Here is a 20,707-nt window from a genome sequence, read left to right on the forward strand (position 1 = left end):
TCTTTTCGTTTGTAGTTAACCTAAAGTAGCCAGAACTAGATTATCTTTCAGCATTTCATGTGCACGTGTTTGAGGTCACTGGACGAACACCTCCCTCACCCTCTGTGATGAAAGTGTTTCCTGACATCAGAGAAACACAGGACCACAGCGAGGGACGCCTGAGGCTGTCATTAGGAAACATGAACCTCGGTAGGGTCCAAGATATGGACTGGCTCAGAGATTGAAAAGCTGCAGAATAAAATCTGAATCATTTTCTGTGGATGGAAGGAGATGGTGTGACTGACAGAATGACTTCCAGGCAAAAAGAACAAGGAGAAACACTCTGGTTAGGACTGTGGGGGAAAATGCACCCAAAGCAAAAACTCTCTCATTTACCTTCAAAGCAACTGTGAGACGCACGTTTAACAAAGCACTTTATCCTCAGGCTGCAAAATCCTCCAGCAGTGACGAGCTGCAACAGCAGCATCAACACTTCATCAGCTCAAATACTTTACTCAAGTCATTTTTGAATAATGCCGTCCTGGGCAGGGCCGGATTATCATTGCAGGGGCCCCTGGGCACAATGTGCTTGTAACCTAATCACAAATACTCATACCTGATGATTTTCCTGATGTGTCTTGTGCCTCACTCATATATCTTTCTTCCTCTGTCCTCTCTCTTTTCTCCTCATTTTCTGTCTCTCTCTTCCTCACAGTGCCCCTGTCTTCTCTTCTGTCTGTACTAACAAAAATGTGGTCAATCTGTGGGACAGTGGGGGCAAGTGAGTCTGCTGTAAAAGAGATCTCACTGTCACACAACAACAGAAAGTAATGCAGGATTATTTAAAAGATTATACAGTTATTGAAAAGTTTGCAAAGAAGAAATATCTGCATGTTTTTGTTTGTCTCCTGTCTCCTTCCTCCTCTTGTCTCCTGTCTCCTTCCTCCTCTTGTCTCCCGTTTCCTTCCTCATCTTGTCTCCCGTTTCCTTCCTCCTCTTGTCTCCTGTCTCCTTCCTCCTCTTGTCTCCTGTCTCCTTCCTCCTCTTGTCTCCTGTTTCCTTCCTCTTTTTGTCTCCTGTCTCCTTCCTCCTCTTGTCTCCTGTCTCATTCCTCCTCTTGTCTCCTGTCTCATTCCTCCTCTTGTCTCCTGTCTCCTTCCTCCTCTTGTATCCTGTCTCCTGTATCCTTCCTCCTCTTGACTCCTGTTTCCTTCCTCCTCTTGTCTCCTGTCTCCTTCCTCCTCTTGTCTCCTGTCTCCTTCCTCCTCTTGACTCCTGTCTCTTTACTCCTCTTTTTTTCTCCTCTTGTTGGTCTCCTCTCTTGCCTTCAGAAAAACTGCTTTCTGGCCTTTCTATTAGTAAATTAATTTACAATGTCATCAAAGTCCAGATTCCTGACAAGCTGAGATTAAATAGCCATCAGTGACATTGCACTGAGGCGCTGTTGACTTTGTGTTGTTCTCAGTTCATTTTTTATTCTTGCTATTTGTGAAAATGATCGTTCCCCTTCACAATTTGTAACTGGTAGAGTTAGAAAAATCTGCAGGGCCACAAACACCTTAGGGAAGATGGACTGTAGACTATTATTTAGCCCGAAAACAATCCTGGTACTGATTATATTAAATTATCTATGTGGACTCTGGGGATTATTTTGAGCGGAGAGGTGCAGAGCTCTGATCGTTGACACGCTCCAGACAGATGTGTCCTGAGAACGGCCGCAGTAACTAGGGATGGGTACCTTTGACATTTGAATCGATCCGGTACTAATTCCCGGTACCTACGAATCGATACCGGTACTTAACGGTACCAATTTTCGATACTTTTAAGTGTTTATTATTTTAATTCTCTTTTATAATTAAATATATATTTTTCTCAATATATAACAATATTTGATAAATATCACTATAAATAACATTCAACTGTTTGTATTTTAACATCGTCCTTGTCGTTTTATAACTGATAATTAAACTGAAGCAAACATCTTCACTGTGAACTAAATTTACTGTGTATCTTCATTCCTCTTGCTGTCCTTTTTCATTTGATTTTTCCTACTGGGAAGTTAGAATTTCCGAGGAGAAAGCGAACACACCATTAGCTGACAACAATGGTGGCAATGGAAGCTAACATATCAAGCTAACGTTATCTTAAACAGTTTATTTAGCTGCTGGAGCAGATTAAAACGATGATGCCTCACACTTAGATCGTTGTCACTGGTTTCGTCTTCACCCGTCACATTTAGTAAAGTGAAGCCAAACTTTAGAGCATGTTCATGTTCTTCTAGTCGGGAATTCGGAGTTCCGAGGAGAAAGCGAACGCACCATTAGCGAAACGGAAGCTAACATATCAAGCTAATTATATTTACCTACCGGAGCAGATTAAGATGAGGATGTCTCACTTAGATCGTTGTCGCTGGTTTCATCATCACCCAGTTAACCATCACATTTAGTGAAGTGGACCCAAGCTTTAGCCTGCGTTCTTTCTACCATGCTGCTCTGTTTACAACTCGCTTGCAGGGACCGACGACATAACGCTCTTGTGCATGCACAGCTGTCTTGGCAAGTTCTCGTTATGATGGACGGGTACCGAAACGAGGCACCGTTTGAAATTACGTGAATCGGTGCTCGGTCGGTACTATGGAATTCGGTCGGTACCTTAAAAAGTACCGAATTTGGTACCCATCCCTAGCAGTAACATTATCAAAGTGTTGCCACCTCAAAAACAAATTTAACACGCGATCGTTCATGTCGGCTCCTATCCTTTCATGCTTTCTGTCTTTTATTTGTGTCTGATGTGTTTCGCTGCTGCGAAGCGTGCGCATCACCTGTTTCATCCTCCATGACTTCACCGCACTGGTGTGGCTGGCGTGCAGCGCGCACTCCGCTATTTTTGCGGTCGGTAGATCTTTTAGAACTGCAGTTCAAAGGTAACTCATGAGGTGAAAATATGAAGGCAGGTAGCAGTTTTTCTTCAGGATTGAGAGGAGATGCTGTCATGTTCTGTGTCCCTCTGTCCCCTGCCTCCTCCTGTTCTCACTCCAGGTTCTCCTCTTGTGCCCCATTACTATCCCCAGCCCTCTCTAGACTTCCCTCAGGTGTCCTCCTAACCACTCCCTGATAATTCCTAGTCAATCTTATTTTAGTCCTCCTCATCCATCTAGTTATTAGTTGTTTATTTTTGCCGTCAGTCTTTAGGTTTAGTTTTATCTGTGTTTATCTGCCATCCTGCTTGTTTCTTTCCCCTCATTTAGGTTATTGTATGCACCCGCCTTCCCTCCAGATCTCACACCTGTCACCTGTTCCCCTGATCACATCCCTCTGTGTTTAAAAACCCTGTCTTGTCCTTCAGTGTTTGTCGGTCCATTGTTGTGTCTATGTTGTTCTGTTCCCTCCCCAGTTTTGCCAGAGTCCATGCTCAGTTGTGAGCTTCTGTTTTGTTTTTGGACCACTGAATCAGGATTTACTTATTTACATCTGCTCCTGTCTCTTGTGTTCTGCGTTTTTGGGTCCTAACCTCCTGCCCAGCGTGACAGATGCAGGAAGATAATAAACAGACAGGACAGAAAAATGGTCAAATAAAAACAAGTTTGTTTATGTACCTGGTGGTTGCAACAAACAGACACTACTGAATGCAATCAGAAGTGAGGAACAGAAAATGAAATAATTATTTTAATGTTTAGATCAGCAGGAACTCCGAGAGGCTGCAGGCGCATCAGTGAGTTTGCGGCCGCTGCGCAGGGGGAGGGGGAGAGGGCTGAAGCAGGCAGTAAAGATGCAAAAACTACCGTTGTTAAAAGAAATGTGTGTTAACTTAGAAAATGCGGGCACAAGTTTAATTACTTGTCAATATTTTTCTCCAACGTTAAGACTGCTGCACAAAAAAATAAAAAATAAAAAAAAAGACTGCTGCTCGCGTGGGCCCCCTTGTGGCTGTGGGCCCCTGGGCCTGTGCCCAGTTTGCCCATAATACATTGTGCAGGAAGTCGGCGCCATCACAGAAAGGAGGCACACCGAGGCCCACGAGCAACAGGAGCCGTTTCACCCAGAAAAAAAAAACTTCCCTTTTACAGGATTTTCTCCCCTTTGTTTTTCATGTGAGACACCTCAGGCTGTAAGGAAGGTTGTTTACTGAGGACATGTGTGCATTCACACACTCGGAGTGTAACAAACACAACAACAAAGGCTGCAGCAGAAAAATCCTGCTGTTTCCCAGAATTAATTATAAATTAACCAGCGAGACTCTGCCAGTCAACTTTATTATTTTTGACCTGAAACAGATGAAGCAGTAATGGTTTTGTTAGGATTGTATTCTTGGATATACCTGATATAATATTTATATTTTTCTAGCTTCAGCTGTCAAATGTTTCAGAAAGTTTCTGCTTCGTATCTTCACCTGTCTTTGTGCGGTGTCACGTTTACGACTGAGTCTCAACAGATGTGGTTCTGGAGTTCCACCAAGGATGAGTACAGATACTTGATGCTTATGTAATGCACCAGGAGTCCTCATGAAACATAATATGTTCGACTACATTCTCTGTATGTAGTCTTTGAAAAGTTTTGAATCTTGAATCTAGAAAACAGTGCTGCATCCTCTCTGTTTACCTGACTAGCTTAGCCTAGCTCACAAACATAAACACGCCATCCTGCTCTTCACCACCTTAGACTGGTTTACTCCACGATAAGGGACTAATGTGTGTCTGTTGTAGAACCTCATTGAGATTTTCAATGTTGAAGACTTTCTTCTCCTCAAATGACCAGTCACACTAGTGCAACCTGAGATTTTTGTTTTGGGTGCACCGTTGAAAACTCTGGTCACCAATTGCGACCAACATGGTTGTATTCTCAAGCTCTGAAAAAGACATTTCTGTTGATGAACTTTTGACTTACCATCATGAGTTCCCGTTGGAAGGACTTCCTTTCCTTGTTCTCCGTGTTGGTGCACTCCTCCTTCAGCTTCTCCAGAACCGACGCCACTTTCTCCGGTTCGTTGTCCAACTCCGTACGACAAAAAGAATTCAGAGGCAAATTTGCATATCCAAGTGCATCTGCAAATGCCCTCCAGCTACTCAAATTCTCCATTAATAACGTCCTGACAGTAGCGTAGATGTAGGTCAGAAACGTGCAGGGTTTTAGGATCTGCTCCAGCAGCGTTGTGGTCGTTAGGTCTGGTCCACACCAGTAAATGGGTTTGACTTTACCAAGAACCAAAATGTTCTTGGCATGAACAAGCCCCATCTTACCCTGATAATATCCAATGTACCACTCTTTTGTCCTCAGCTGACCCCGTAGTTTGATTTTCTCCTCGCTGAGCAAAGCAATAACATCTCCCTTCTTGTATTCCAACAGATATGTACTTTTATGCTGTCTGATTATTGTTTTAATCAGCTTCCCAAACTTCACATTGGTAATGCATCGATCCTGAAACTTTGGATATTTTGAGGTAACAGCCAACGGTGACAGCACGATTTTATCAACGTCTTTCTTTTTCAAAAACCTCCTCTGACCTGCAATCCTTGCTCCGGCCTTTGATGGTGGCTGTGGGGTTTGAACGCAGAACTGAGTGAGGATACAGTCAAGAGCATTCTTGACCTGGACCCTGAGAGTGAAGTCCGAGATGCTGCTGGGGTTGTGAGATGTGATCATAAAAAGAAGCCTGCTCACCTTCCCCAGTTTGATCTGGAACCCCCGAATTATCCCCGTGCCTTCGCTCTCTTTTACCTGGTAGTTTGACATATTGGAATATAAACCAATCTGTAGGTCCTGAGGGAATGCCAGCACAAACTGGTGCTTTCCCCACAGTTGGAGTGCCACCGGTGGAGTAGAGGTCACCTGCCTTGTCACCTCATTCACCAGCAAGGTTTTAGGTGCACAGTCATGCCCAAACATGGCAACAACTGTCTTGAATGAAGGGTGGATGTGTTTGGGTCCATATACACCCAGAGTGACTTTCCTTTGCATGTGATCCCAAACGGTGGTATTGTGGTGGATGTACCGAGACTGGACCACAACAGCAATGTACATGCATGGTTCTAGACTATCCAACTGAACCTGCACCGTATCCTTGTATATGTAAGCATTAAGTATAGGCGTGTACGGTCCTTCTTTGCAATCACTTCGGACACAAAGTACTTCAGCACAATGACCACTCTCCTTCTTTACACATACAGATACTTTAATCTCCAGCGTTATAAAGGACTTTATCTCCATGTTGCTCAGCTTGATCTCCACCACAGGGCTTACACTAGAGCAATGGTTACTGTTGAGTGCCAAAGGGGGGTCCAATAAGGCTTTCATGGAAATCTGCTGGTAGTCTCCATGACTGACATGGCCCTCAGGAATGTGTATGCTGATCTGAGTGTCTGGAAGCTGGACAACCCCTCCATTACTGTCCAGTCTGCAAACTATATTGGTCTCAACTGGTTGGGTTTGACCCCATCCAGGATTCTGTCCCAAGGAGTCGAGGTCATGGCAAGATCGAGCTAGTTTTCGGTGGTTCAACCAGGCAGTCCTGAAGTCCTCTCTACTCTGAAACTGCTCAGGTAAAGGAGCTGTAAGACCCGTGAAGAATCCAGATGAAGGTAATGTTGGATTTGACTGTGCCTGGAGGACGGATAGTTCCGACAAACTATGAGAACGTTTACTTTTACAAAAAAGATTGTCCCTGTGAAAGTTGGGTGTGACCTCGTGGTTTGGATTGGTGGAGCTGAGAGTATTGACATGGCAGCTGCTGAACCCGTTCCTCATGATTGTACCACCATTAGAACAAGATGACTCTGATTCCAGAGAATCAAAGAGAATAAGGTCTGCTGAGTTCCTCATGCTTACATCTTTGGAGTTTTGGTCTAGAGAACAGACAAAAGGGTCCACAGAAAAAGGAGAGTTGTTGTATATGGTGGAAGGCCTAAGACTCATACCCGTCCACTCCCCAAGACCCCCAAACTCCCTTGACCCATCCTCATACCCTTCCCCGAGGCTGTCGATCATCCCACTGTCACATAGCGAAGAGTTCCTGAAGTTGATCGGCTGGACGTAAGCAGCTGGAATGTAACCCATTTCAGTGTTGTTGTGGGCATACCACCACTCTCCACCCGACGTGTCCAGCACGTAGAGACGGTCTCCTTTGGAGAACCTCAGTGTGGTGAAGCTGCTCGGGCAGTAATCCTTAATGGCAACCACTTCCTGTGCAGCTCCTAAGGAGTCTTGTGTGTCAAGTTTTAAGGCACTGGGAGAAGGCACTGAAAGAAAAAGACAGCACAAACAAGTAAATACTACGTGCAGCTTTCAAATGGTGGTTTCTAGGGCTGGGGGTAAACGATTATTTTTAAAACGATTATTCTGACGATTATTTTATCGAATAGTCGACTATTCTAATGACTATTTAGAAAATTAATCTAATGATTATTTTTCTATTGCACAATTAACAAAAACCAGAAAATCTCAAATAAATTCCTCAAAAAAAATTGATAAATTCTTACTGTAAGAGAATAAACACTACAGGCCTTCCATTTTGTATAACACTGCGTTTCTTGTGTTGGTTGGTTATGTTCTGGTGACGTGTAGAACTTGGGAGTGCAGGCTGCTGCCTGAGAGGTGGTAGAAGATGGAGTGTCTCCATGCTGCTTTGTTTTGGTCACTTATGTGCGTGAGGCGAGTGGTCTTACGGGTTAAACCAAACTCAGGTGATATTTTACACTAAACCGAAAACCCACAACACTCTAAATGTAATAAAAGGGAGATCTACACCACAAAAAAGATTAACTCTAAACCAAAACGTAACAGCTTATCCCAACGCAAGAAGCTGTTAGCGAAGATGCTAACAGTAGCTTTACCAACATTAAGTTCAAGTTACCAAGTTTAAATAAACCAAAAACACCCAGCAGCAAACAGACCAGCACGGAGGAGAGACTGCTACCACCAAAACAGCTCTCCTCATGTCTGAAAGAAGCTAGTTTATTAAGGGAGAAGCGCTCCCGGTGATTTTCTACATCTGCGATAGACACGAAGCAGCGCATCTGACCCCGGAAGTTGTTGTCCGTTGCCGGGAGACGAAGGGGCAAAACAGGAAAATAATCTAGTAGTGGACGGACGTTGTTCCGGGTCTTCGGTATTTGGCGGAGATGTTAGTGAAGGCGGAGAAGAGGGCGAACTAGAGGAAGAACAGGCAGATTCCTCCTCTATTTACAAACTCCTGGGGATGCAACAAGTGGGCGCGGAGCGTCGACTTCCGGATCTGACGTCGACAAATTTTTAGAATCGAGCCGTCGACTTCGTCGAGGCTTCGCTACAGCCCTAGTGGTTTCCTATATTTAAAGGACAAAGCTATAATTTTGTCCCACTCTTCTTTACAGAATAGTTTGAATTCAGCAACATTAGCGACACTATGCCAGCATGAGTAGTCTGTTTAAGGTCAAAGATCAGACAATCTCCAGTTCAGAGTATTCTGCTAAGGAGCAGAAATCATGATTCCATCTGTTGCTGCTGGTGGTCCAAGTCCTGAAGCAGCAAAGCAACCCCAGATCTTCACACTACCACCATCATGTCTGACTTGACATGGCCCTGAACACTGGTCCACACCAGTAAATGGGTTAGATTTACCAAGAACACTTTTCTTGCTCAAAATCTGCACAATCAGTCTGTTTCCTTTATGATGCACTCACTGTTTGCCCTTCTCCCCTTCATCTTAGTTCTGATTGGTCACCCATGATATAAAACATTTACAATTTAAAAATGAAATCAAATTAAAGCTACTCACGTAGTAGAAACATTAGTTAGCATTGCCCATTCTGAATCAGATACTCAAGAATGGAACCAACTTCAGTTTCACACAAAACAAGCAATAAAAAACAAAAGATTCAGCCAAATGAATGAGAGATGTTTTGGTTCTTTAAAGGGACTTTACGGACTTTTGAATTTTTATGCTCGCGATTGCCCCCTCATGGCCAAAAGCATAACGGCAGCTTCAAAAGCAGGCTCGTGCACAGTAAAAATGCCAGGGCTCATTCTACAGGACCAGGGCATTGCAGGAGAATGTATGAAGAAGACATTTATTATTTCTATACATGTTTTGGCTGTCAAACTTCCATAATGTCCCTTTAAGCAAAAAAGTTAAAGAAAAAGTGTTGGTAGAGATGGGAACCACTGACCTTTCACATCACTGAGACTGGCCCCAGACACCCCCTCACTCAGGTCGATGAGCGTCCCCTCTGACTTACAGCGAGGGAGGACGTGGTTATTGTTCACTCGGATAATTCGATGGGCAGCCATGGCCGCTACTTATGAAAACACAGGCTCATTGGCAGCTCTTAATCTGGACAAGAGAAAAACACACAAAAGCGTTTCAGGACAGGGACATGAGCGCACTCGACTGAATCCAAAACAACTTGGTAATTTTCCAGATCAGCGATGGGGCCAAAAATTAGAGCTGCAGCCCCTGAATATGAAACTGGGGAATAAATTTGCTATCTGACTCAATGAGAGAAGCACCGGAGCTGAAGTGATCAAAATGCAACACAACTTTAAACTGGAAGAGATTTCTTCTCCAAGTGAAAGGGACAATGTCAGCTATACCAGTGCTAAAGTAAAACCTTTATTTTATTTTTATGAAATACTTTATTTTTTTAAATCAACCACCATAGAGAAGAAGTAATTTTACTGCATTTAGAGAATGAGCCAAATGGTGCATAAATGTGTTGTGAGGAGGTTGGCGGGGTAAATGACATATTTTTACATTATAAGGACATAATTTACCCAACTCTCAAGGTTTATTTGGAATTATATCATACAAACATGAACAGAAACAGAACCTGTCATTAGGTATTGTTTTGTAACGTCTGTGCAGGTATGAAAACATCACGTTTTTCTCTCAACAGCTGTTTATTATAGTAATCAACACAGCATGGTGGATGACCTTACGCCCCCATAGCTCCATCAATTCTTCTCAACCCCCCCAACACTCAAATATTTTCACAACATGGTCAACAAACCTCTTAAAGGAGCTGTAACAGCCGGGGACACACTGGCCGCGGAAGCGCCGCGAAAATGGGACCGCCTTCATTCGGCGCTCTTGTTAAGCTATTCAATAGACCACATGGGCCGCCAAAGCGCCGCGAATCGCCTCGCGCCGGAGCTCCACACGAACACGCACACACATACACACACATCGAACTTGTGTGCGTGTGTGACCACGTGAAGGGGTGTGTGGTTTTGGGTGTATTTTCACCGGAGCAAACAGGACAGAGAGGCAGAAAGTCTGAGGCAAGCAGTTAAGATGGATGACTTTAAATTAATTATGGAAGTTGAGAAACACAAGGAGCTGTACGACCCCCAAAAAACATGGTTATTTACGTACCCATTTCGGAAGAAACTGCTAGGATACAGCTGCAGAAGTGGAGCGGGTTCCAAGAGATTCAACTGGCAGAAACAACTCATACCATAGGTTCACACACACACACACACACACACACACACACACACGCACACGCGTACAAACACTCAAACGTAGAGGAAAAGAGCTGAGAAAAGGCAGAGAGGAAATGGAGGACACCAAGTGTTGAAAAGAAAAACTACAACTGAGCCGAGGCGCGCCTCGACTGGGGCGTGTCTGATCTGAACTGAGGAGCGGCGAGCAGCGGCCGAATTTCGTGAGCGATTCGCTTCTCGGCGCTTCGCGGCGCTTCCGCGGCCGGTGTGTCCCCGGCGTAAAACAGCAATCGCGAACATTTAACAGAAACTAGGGATGTCCTGTTTCGATATTGATTTTGGAAGTAATTCGGTATCGGCCCCAAAACAGTGTATCGGATTAAATCGGACTGCGTCAAAAATCTCCGATATATGCAGTTCGTTAAGGTTCACATTTTTGCAACCACTGGTTAAAAAAAAACTGTAATTTTTTTTACACTTACTGTTATTGGCGATTGTTCTCCGATTGAGTAACATCACTTGATCAAGTCTTTCATACATTCTACACTACGAAATAGGTAAAAGTATGGATGATTTGTGCTGATATCGTATTGAATTGATATCAGTATAGGTCAATACTGAAAGCTGCAATATCGGTATCGTATCGAAAGTGAAAAAGTTGTATCGGGACATCCCTAACAGAAACCCCTTAAAGAGTAACTAAACCCCAAAATAACGTTTTTATTAATCTCAACTGTATGGGTCTTTACAAATGCAATCTTTCTGTTTTTGTGCATTTTTTGACATGTTTGTGTAAACTTGATGAAATCTAGAATCTAGGTCTAAAAACATCTTAGCGCTGCCCCCGTGGCAGAACAGCGGCTACTGCATTTAAAACTTGTGATTGACTGGGGTTGGTACAATTTCACGTAATCGGTACAGTCTCCTCCCACTCCCCCTCCCTCCCAGAATGGAAATTCCCCACACTTGACCATGCCACACTATGCCTCCTAGCAACGCCTACTTTCATGGCATTTTTCTAATCTTGACTAGGGATGGAGTTACATTTTCTGATGGTGTGAAGTCTAGGGTTGTCACGGTAACCGGTATAGCGGTAAACCCCGGTAAAAAAGTTGACAATAAAAATAACCGTCCAGTTTTTAAAAAACTAAATTATCTCGGTGGGTTTACCGTGGCCGCGGTTTCGGCGCGGTGACCCTTACCAGCCACCGTCGCTTCAGCTGAAGTTCCCGCGGCGCGCACGCGCACTTTTTAGTTTGCAACGGCACCAAAACTTTGAAGCTGAAATAATGGCCGAAGGAGGAGACGGCAGCGCCCAGGACATCCATCAGCCCTCAAAGAAGACTAAATCGGAAGTATGGGCATATTTTGGATTTCTGAAAAATGCTGAAGGACAGTTAATAGAAGACTGCTATCCCGTTTGCAGAACGTGCAGGAAACAAGTGTCTGCAGAAGGCAGCAACACTTCGAATCTAATGGCACATCTGAGTGACCATCACCCACGTCTCTACAGCCAGTGCAAGGTAAGTTAACATTAGCATTTTAGCTTAAATGCATGACGTGAGGACTTTTGGTTGAGGGAGAATGCAACGAGTCACTATATACTGCAGCAGCAGCGTCCTCTGCCAGCATTTAAACCGTGTCACGGACACCCTGTTGCTGGATGAAGCATCTTATTTGTTGATGAAAAGAAATATACAATTAGTTCCTTGTCATTGATTTGTTTACTTATTCAATGCCATTTATACTTGAACATTTGGATTTGATTACATAGTGTAGTAGATATTTTAGTAATTTGTTTAAAGTGGCTATTTATTTTAAATACACATTTTTTAAGGTTGACTTGTACAGTGCTCAAGTCAAGTGCGGACTGTGTTTGGATTTGTATAATTTAAACCTGCACTGACTACTGTAACATGTTCCAGAAAAATAAGCTATTTGTTCCTTTACTTGTGAAAAGTTGCACTTTTGCTAAGGCTTTGTGTTATTTTAGGTTTAATAAACACTGTTAAACCTTTTCAAAACTATTTCAGTTTGTGTAGAACAGGACTATCAATGCTTTCTGAACATATGCAACACCGTTTAAAAAATACCGCGATAATACCGAAAACCGTGATAATTTTGGTCACAATAACCGTGAGGTTAAATTTTCATACCGTGACAACCCTAGTGCAGTCCCTCTTTAAGAATCAGCACTGCGTGTTTTTGTAGGAGCTAATTCAACGGGACTCCAACTGAAAATCTGCATAATTGCAGGAGATTTCATGTCCCCAACAAGGTAGACTAAAACTGATTTAATATTTGACATATACAGGCTGCCGTGCTGTAGTGGTCCAATCATGGCGCTATATAGATTTCATGGGCCAATCGCAACACTAAGTAGGCAGGATGTTATTGGAAAGCAAACAAACGTGACTATTCGGCGGTCAGCCGCTTGTTTGAAATGGCTTTGACATTAAGTTTGGACTATTATGAAATTTAGCTTTTGTCTGAGTGAAGATCAGATAGAAGTACTAACGTTTATTTAGGAAAAGGATGTGTTTTGCATCTTTGACGGAGTTTGGTGGACTGCCTCGTTGACTGACATCTGTAGAGGTGAGTATGTCATGGCTTGCCAGGCTAGAAGAAACGGAATCGTCATCGTTTTCCTCCGCTTATCCGGGTCCGGGTCGCGGGGGCAGCATCCCAACTAGGGCGCTACAGACCGTCCTCTCCCCAGCCACCTGCACCAGCTCCTCCGGCAGGACCCCAAGGCGTTCCCGGACCAGACTGGAGCTGTAACCTCTCAAACATGTCCTGGGTCGACCCGGGGGCCTCCTGCCGGCAGGACATGCCCGTAACACCTCCCCAGGGAGGCATCCAGGAGGCATCCCAACCAGATGCCCGAACCACCTCAACTGAGTCCTTTCGATCCAGAGAAGCAGCGGTTCTACTCCGAGTCCCTCCCGAATGTCCGAGCTCCTCACCCTATCTCTAAGGCTGAGCCCGGCCACCCTACGGAGGAAACTCATTTCGGCCGCTTGTATCCGCGATCTCGTTCTTTCGGTCATTACCCAAAGCTCATGACCATAGGTGAGGATTGGGACGTAGATCGACCGGTAAATCGAGAGCCTGGCTTTCTGGCTCAGCTCCCTCTTCACCACGACAGATCGGCTCAGCGTCCGCCTCACTGCAGACGCCGAACCAATCCGCCTGTCGATCTCCCGATCCCTCCTACCCTCACTCGTGAACAAGACCCAGAGATACTTAAACTCCTCCACTTGAGGTAGGACCTCGCTCCCGACCCGGAGTTGGCAAGCCATCCTTTTCAGGTTGAGAACCATGGTCTCAGATTTGGAGGTGCTGATCCTCATCCCAGCTGCTTCACACCCACACTAAAAATAGTCCCCTTTCACAACCAACTGCATGTGTACGGTTTCGCTTTTGCCAACATCATACACAAAAAATGCTGAACACTAACTAGAAATTCACGAAAGTTTTATAGAAATAAAATAATCTTGTTTATTGGGTCTTTGGTAATTTAAGACATTTGGAAACTGTATTTAAGGATTATTTGTCATTTTTAAGGATTTTTAAGGCCTTAAATTTGGAAAAGCCAATTTAAGACTTTTTAATACTTTTTAAGGACCCGCGGATACCCTGCACAACAGCTTCAGAGCCAGCTTCACCCCGGGATGATGACAGCAACATGGAGAGCGACACTGATGTTACGTCCCTCAGCTCGCTAGGAGAGATGTGAAGGAGGAAGTAAAAGATGAAGTGTGTAGATTTAACAATACAGGGTATCCTGTATCAGGCGATATCCAGTAGATATCTGCGGCTTTTAGCCCGGTGCGGCTTATATTGAGGTGCGCGCTACAGTCCGGAAAATACGGTTTATATTCACATATAAAAGATGGCTTGTTGGGCTAGGAGGAGATGAAAACAGCCTTCACTTCCTGTTTGGAGGAATAAAGTCAGAGCTGTGATTTAATGGAACCCAATGGGGACTTAACTCTGACCACTGAGGAGATCAGAGAGGACACCATCAGCAGGTGGAAGAAGACTCAACATCTACATGTATGATGAGACAGTGACATCATCAGCTGGCAGGTAAATCCTCCAGATTAAACCATTAAAGGATCAGATCAGTTCAGTCATGAAAAGCCCAACTTCCTGTGACCCTTTTTGTCTCTGAAGGATGTTTCTATTGTGACGTTTGCCTGAGATTTAGTGCTATATGTATATAGGCTTTAATTATTGGCTTTAGACATCGGCCATCAGCAACATCATTCTTTAAAAATCGGTATCGGCATTGGATTTTAAAAAACCCGTATCGGTCGGCCTCTGGAAAGTCTTTCTTAATGTAGATTCACTTATTTTAGCAGCCAGTCTTTAAGAGTAGATTTCCTCTGTGGTTTGTTTTGTTAATTGGTTTATTTTCATGGAGAATAAAATTCCTTTTTGAGCTTTAGTGGTCACAAACTCGACAAAACTAGATTGTAGCAAGATCAGCCTTAGCTGTATTTAAATAACTTAAGTGTATTTCCTCTGTATAGTACTCTGGAGTGCTGCATCAGTAAACTCAAAAGCGTCTTTTATTCCTCTAAAGGCGAGAAGAAGATGAGGTGGAGCTGTTCCCAAAGATCTAGGGCATGCAGAGAAAGAAGAAACAAAAGAAGGGTTTGTTTAATGGTGGCACATGTTCTCCTGGGAACCCAAACTTCACCGAGGTGACATTTCCTCGTCCCACATCTATTGATAAAAGGCCTCCTTCCCAGGAGAAAATGAGCACTCATCGAGCCGTGATCGATAACAAACAGGCGCCTGCTTCAAAGTCGCCAGCGTTAAACACAGGAGGCGAGGGTCGCTCTTATTGATGCAGGAAGTTCTGCTCAAGTCGTGTTAAAAATGAGCCTCCTGAAAGGTTCTTGTTCCACATTTTAGAGTGAAAATGATGCGGGAGTTTTATTCTGCAGAGGAGCAGGCGAAAACAGCAGAGCTGACTGATCTTACTTTTGTTTTAGATTACATCAGCAGAGAAATTTCCACTACAGAGGGAGAGAAATGCAAAACAAAGAAAAACAAGCAGCTCTGCAGCAAACTGCTGGAAGAAGCGAAGGTTTGCGTTTTTATAAACGCACACAGGAACTAGACTCGTGATCGGGTCAGCGTGTTATTAACTCATTTAATTCAGGCTGAGGGATGCGAGGAGCTAGGAGCACGCCAAGGAGTCAAACATTTAATTAAGTGAGAGTCAGATAATGCTAATGACTGACTGTTACGGTGACGGTTTCCAGCAGCCGTATGTTGATGGATTTGATCGTTTTTCCTCCTAAATGTTTAATGATCAGATGAACAACAAATATCTGCTGGTTATAAACAAAAGTACGTCAAAACGTGGTTTGATTCAAATTTGATTTAATGTAAAAACTATTCAATGTAATAAAACACCTTTCTTCTATAACTGATTAAATATGTTAATAAAACATTTAAAGTGATATTTCACATTAATGGTGTCTAATCATGCTGTTCCCACAGTAAATAAATATGTTCCGATTGAATGCTTCAGGTATCTGAGCTGGTAGAAGGGGGTTTTATCTGCAGGGGGACTCGCTACGAACTCAATTAACCCAAACTATCACAAACGGAACATAATTGTGAAATAGAAAATTTTTTTTTTCACCTTCCTCCTGGCATACATGCTCTTATTTTGAAATGTTTTCTGAATGACGTGCACTTCCTCCCCTTCTGAAGGCTACGTCCACATGTGTCTTGTGGCGTTTACAAAAGTCCAGATAAATAAAGGTTTTAAGGTGGAGGGAATTAAAAAACAAAAATAAACCAAACCCAGTTCAAGTTAAATAACCTGTAATGCCTAATTTATGCTTCTCCGTCTGCGTGGGTACAAAGACACGCTACGCCACAAGGGCTCTCCGACGGGCCCACAGAGGCTATCAGTCGAAAGTGGCGGAGACCGCATGCTTGTGATTAGCCAGGACGCCGTTTCCTTTAAATTTGTCATCGGCACCGCCTTTACCCAAAAAGATATTTAGCAGCAGACATGGAACAGATTGAATAACACATCGTGGAAAAAGTCAGAAAATATGAACGTTTATTCACCCATAACTGAAAGAGGACAAAAATACAGAGCAAATGTTTTATTCGTGGACGGAAATGGCGAGAAACGTGGGTTTAGAGGTGGTGACCGCATGAAGAGGTGAAGAGGAAATTTGAATGTGTTAAAAAGTCTCTGACTACATTCAAACCATGTACATAAACACAATAGTGAACAAACTATCAAGGACCGGACACTAGGGGTTGTATCAACTAGTCGACTTCACCGCTCTGTAGTGACTTTTTATGCCTCTCATCGACTAGTCGCTGTCACGTGATAATGACCGGCAAGATGCAGTCCTCGGAAAAGACAGCAGGTGACGAGCCCCTGCGCGTCGGGAGGCAACGCGCTGTGCCAGAGCGTCGGTATCTGACGCCTGCGGTAAAACGGACATTTGACCGAATTGTGACCTTTACCCTCTTGCAATTTAACCTTCCCCTCACCCCCATCCTAACCTTAACCAGCTTGCGCATGCAAAGCTCTAATCGTTGACGCGCTCCAGACATGTGCGTCCAGAGCACTGCCACAGTAACATTATCAAATTAGGCGTTGCCACCTCAAAAACAAATTTAACACGCAATCGTTCATGTCGGCTCATTTCCTTTTATGTTTTCTGTCTTTTATTCTTTTGTTTGTGTCTGTTGTTTTTAATTTATCGGCGGTCCGGCCCACTTGGAACTAGATTTCCCTCAATGTGGCCCCTGAGCTAAAATGAGTTTGACACCCCTGATCTACAGCAACTGGTCAAAGATCCTACCCATGAATGCTCCCATTCACTGGACTTAGTTTTATCTTTTATGCTCTGTGTTTCTGATTTATTTGTAGATCATTTTCCAATCATTTTTAATATCTCAAACCTAGGGTTGTCACGGTAACCGGTGTAGCGGTAAACCCCAATAAAAAAGTTGACAATAATAATAACCATCTTGTTTTTTAAAAACTATATTATCTCGGTGGGTTTACCGTGGCTGCGGTGTAGGCGCGGTGACCCTTACCAGCCACCGTATCATCTGCTGAAGTTGCCGGTGGCACATGCGCACTTTGTTGTTTACAACCAAAACTTTCTTGAAGCTAAAGCTGAAATAACGGCCAAAGGAGAAGACGGCAGCACTCAGGACATTTATTATCCCTCAAAGAAGACAAAGTGGGAAGTACGGGCATTTTTTTGGATATTTGAAGAATGCCGAGGGACAGCTGATAGAAGACGGCTATCCTGTTTGCAGCACGTGCAGAAAAAGTGTCTGTGAAAGGCAGCAACGCTTCAAATCTCATGACACATCTGCGTGACCATCACCCACAACTCTACAGTCAACGCAAGGCAAGCTAACGTTAGCCTTTTAGCTAAAATGCGTGATCCGAGGATTTGGGTTGAGGGAGAATGCAACGAGTCGCTATATAAAGCAGCCGCAGAGCCGCTACCTGCATATAAACCGTGTCGCGGACACCCCCATGTTGAAATGACGCTATGCATTATGGGGCTCCCAGGGACAGATAAGAGTTGGGCTCTCTCCTAGAATAATTATGAATTTAACAACGATTACTGCCTGATGACATTTTCCCACATCTGCAAAGCTCACTGGAAGGACACAAACCGAGGACAATATTTTCCTGATATAGGGTTTATTACTCAAGTAAGGGTAAAAAAGTATCTGATTAGAAGGCTACTTGAGAACCGAGTATCATCTGGTCTAATATTTTTAAAATGATGACATCGAACCGACAAAAAACAAGAAGTTATGAGCAAATATTGGTATTTTAAAGACTAAAGGGGAAAAATGTAAACAAATAAACAACATCATTACAAATAACACATTTTAGGCAAAATTTAGACACAAACTGAGGACAATATTTTCCTGACATACAGGGTTTATTTAGTTGTCTGAAAATGTAACACGTTTAAAAAATACCGCGATAATACCGAAAACCGTGATAATTTTGGTCACAATAACCGTGAGGTTAAATTTTCACACCGTGACAACCCTACTCAAACCTAGTATCTCTCCCTACAAGAAATCAGGCTAAACATTATGCTCGGTATATTGCTCCCTCGTCCTCTGTTATGCTGTCATCTAGCCTGGAGGCTGGCCCATTAACATCTTTCTCCCCATCTACATCTGTGGGAGTAGATGGTTTGGTAGACTCCTTCAATATGGCTTGTTCTGTTGCCCTAGACGCTGTTGCACCGCTTAAACTCAGGCAAAAAAGACCATCTCTGATACCTGGTTAAACGACAACACTCGTGCTCTCAGACGCCAGTGTAGTGCGCTTGAACGTAGATGGAAAAAGGACAAGCTACAAATTTCCCTCCAAATGCTGAAAGACTCCCTGGCAGCTAACCAAAAAGCTGTCAGATAAGCTAAAAATAATTATTTTACCAACATCAGTGAGAGACATCATGGTGACCAACGCAAGCTTTTCAGTACCATTAACTCTGTTCTTTCACTAAAGCCGGGCGGACACTGTGCGACTTTTTCACTCGTAGCACTCAGCTTCAGCTCAAACTGTACGACTTCCTTGCAGGGCAGATCTCACGAGTCATGTGCTCACACTGTACGACCCCGTTCTCGGATGCGACCTGACTGCTCACACTGTACGTCTGGTAGCAACACGTCGGCCCTAAAAATATGCTAAAAATAGCAGTTTTTACTCAACACGTCAGACTTTTTTGTTTTGCCTGTTGTCCTTTAGGAGTGCTGCAGGAGGACACCCAGGGATTTATGGGGGTTGGACGAGGAAAACGAAATAAAGAAAGTAAATCTGTGTTTTGTGATCAGTTTAATTTGACATGAACACGACAAACACACTTTCTGGATAATCTTTGTGAGTAAAAAAAAACGTGTAGAAATAAAAACGAACAACGTGTGTTATTAGGGAAATAGCGGGCGAGCGGTGTTGATGCATGATTGCGCATGCGCCGTGAGCGGTTCTGGTACTTTTTGGGTCGCAGCTGCTCGCAGCACCTCTTCAGCAGTGCGATACCCTCACGAGTGCACTGGTTTTCAGAATTTTTTCCTGAAAAAAATCTGCACTATTAGACATAATCTGTTGGGACCTGTTACCCAGAAACAGTGACTCTGTTCTCCTCTGTTATCTGATTTTGATCATGTCACCCTTCAAGATCTTGATAAATTGATCAGGTCTATGAAACCCTCAGGTTCTCCACTGGATGTCCCCCCCCCCCCCCCCCCTCAATGTTGCTACTTGGGGTTCTACCAGTAGTGGGCCTTTTATTCTGAATATTCTAAATTACAGTTGGTCATCTGGAGTGTTTCCAGAATCCTTTAAGAAGGCGGTCGTCCAACCGCTATTGAAAAAACCTGGCCTGAATCAAAATGGTTATGCAAGTTTCCGTCCAATCTCCAAACTTCCTTTTTTTTCTGAGGTTATTGAAAAAGTGGCTCCTTTCAGAAGAGGAGAGGGAGCAGTGACACTTTTTTTTAATTCCTCCTCTTTGATTACGTTAAGCTACGAACTCCAGCTTTAACTGAAACCCTACATACAGTTCCATTTCCAACCAACTACGCTAATAAAAAAGCAAATGTTTTATGCCCATTATCCACACTTTAGCGCACCTTGCAGAGTGACGTTTCCTGTGTGGGTTCGGGGGTGACTCTTTTCCAGAAAAGAGAAAGGAAAGAAGAACACAAACTACAAATGTTACTGAAACAGCCTTGGTTCGGATCATAACCATGCTAACCAAGTTAACAATGAAAATGGTGGTCTCTATTTGCTGGTGTTAATTTGAGAATTGTTCATGTTTTCTAAAGACTTCGGAGCAAATGTTTCCACTTAAGTAAATTTGAGAATTTTTAGTGAGCTTTAAGTTTTCTTCTTGTGAAATTTCAATAAGGAAATTTGGATAAGTTTGCAAAAAATGCTCCAAAGCATTAAGTGCACACGTCCTTCAAAATAAATCTGTTTTTTAATTTTACGTTGAAAAAAATATGTGCATTTCAGGCAGTTTAACATGAGTTGGTGTGGCCTGACGTGAGAGAGGTTTACCACAAGTATGTAGTCACTCTATTTTTAAGGTTTATACGAAAGAGCCTCGAGCGAAGAGGAGAAACCAGAAAGAAGGAAAGAAACTTGAATAGAATGAAATAAATAAGAGATGTGGGGTAAAGACAGAAAGAATTAAAACTTAGTTTCAATGTTTCTAAAATGTAGAAGAAGCAGGAGCAGACAGTACAAAGAAACAAAACAAGAACACAGGAGG

The 20,707-nt window shown here is 43.3% G+C and overlaps 1 protein-coding gene across 2 annotated transcripts in view; it reads right to left on the minus strand.

Annotated features, from left to right (window-relative positions):
* Positions 1-20,707, minus strand: part of sh3bp4a (SH3-domain binding protein 4a) — a 48,521-nt gene that overhangs the window by 26,970 nt on the left and 844 nt on the right. For both annotated transcript variants that reach the window (XM_070549970.1, XM_070549971.1), the window contains exons 2-3: positions 9,119-9,282; positions 4,863-7,210 (exon numbers count right to left, since the gene is read on the minus strand). In XM_070549970.1, the coding sequence (XP_070406071.1) occupies positions 4,863-7,210; positions 9,119-9,239 (2,469 nt within the window). In that variant the 5' untranslated portion in view covers positions 9,240-9,282. The remainder of the gene's footprint in view (positions 1-4,862; positions 7,211-9,118; positions 9,283-20,707) is intronic.

This window comes from Nothobranchius furzeri, chromosome 3, assembly GCF_043380555.1.
Source record: "Nothobranchius furzeri strain GRZ-AD chromosome 3, NfurGRZ-RIMD1, whole genome shotgun sequence".
NCBI classification, from domain to species: Eukaryota; Metazoa; Chordata; class Actinopteri; order Cyprinodontiformes; family Nothobranchiidae; genus Nothobranchius; species Nothobranchius furzeri.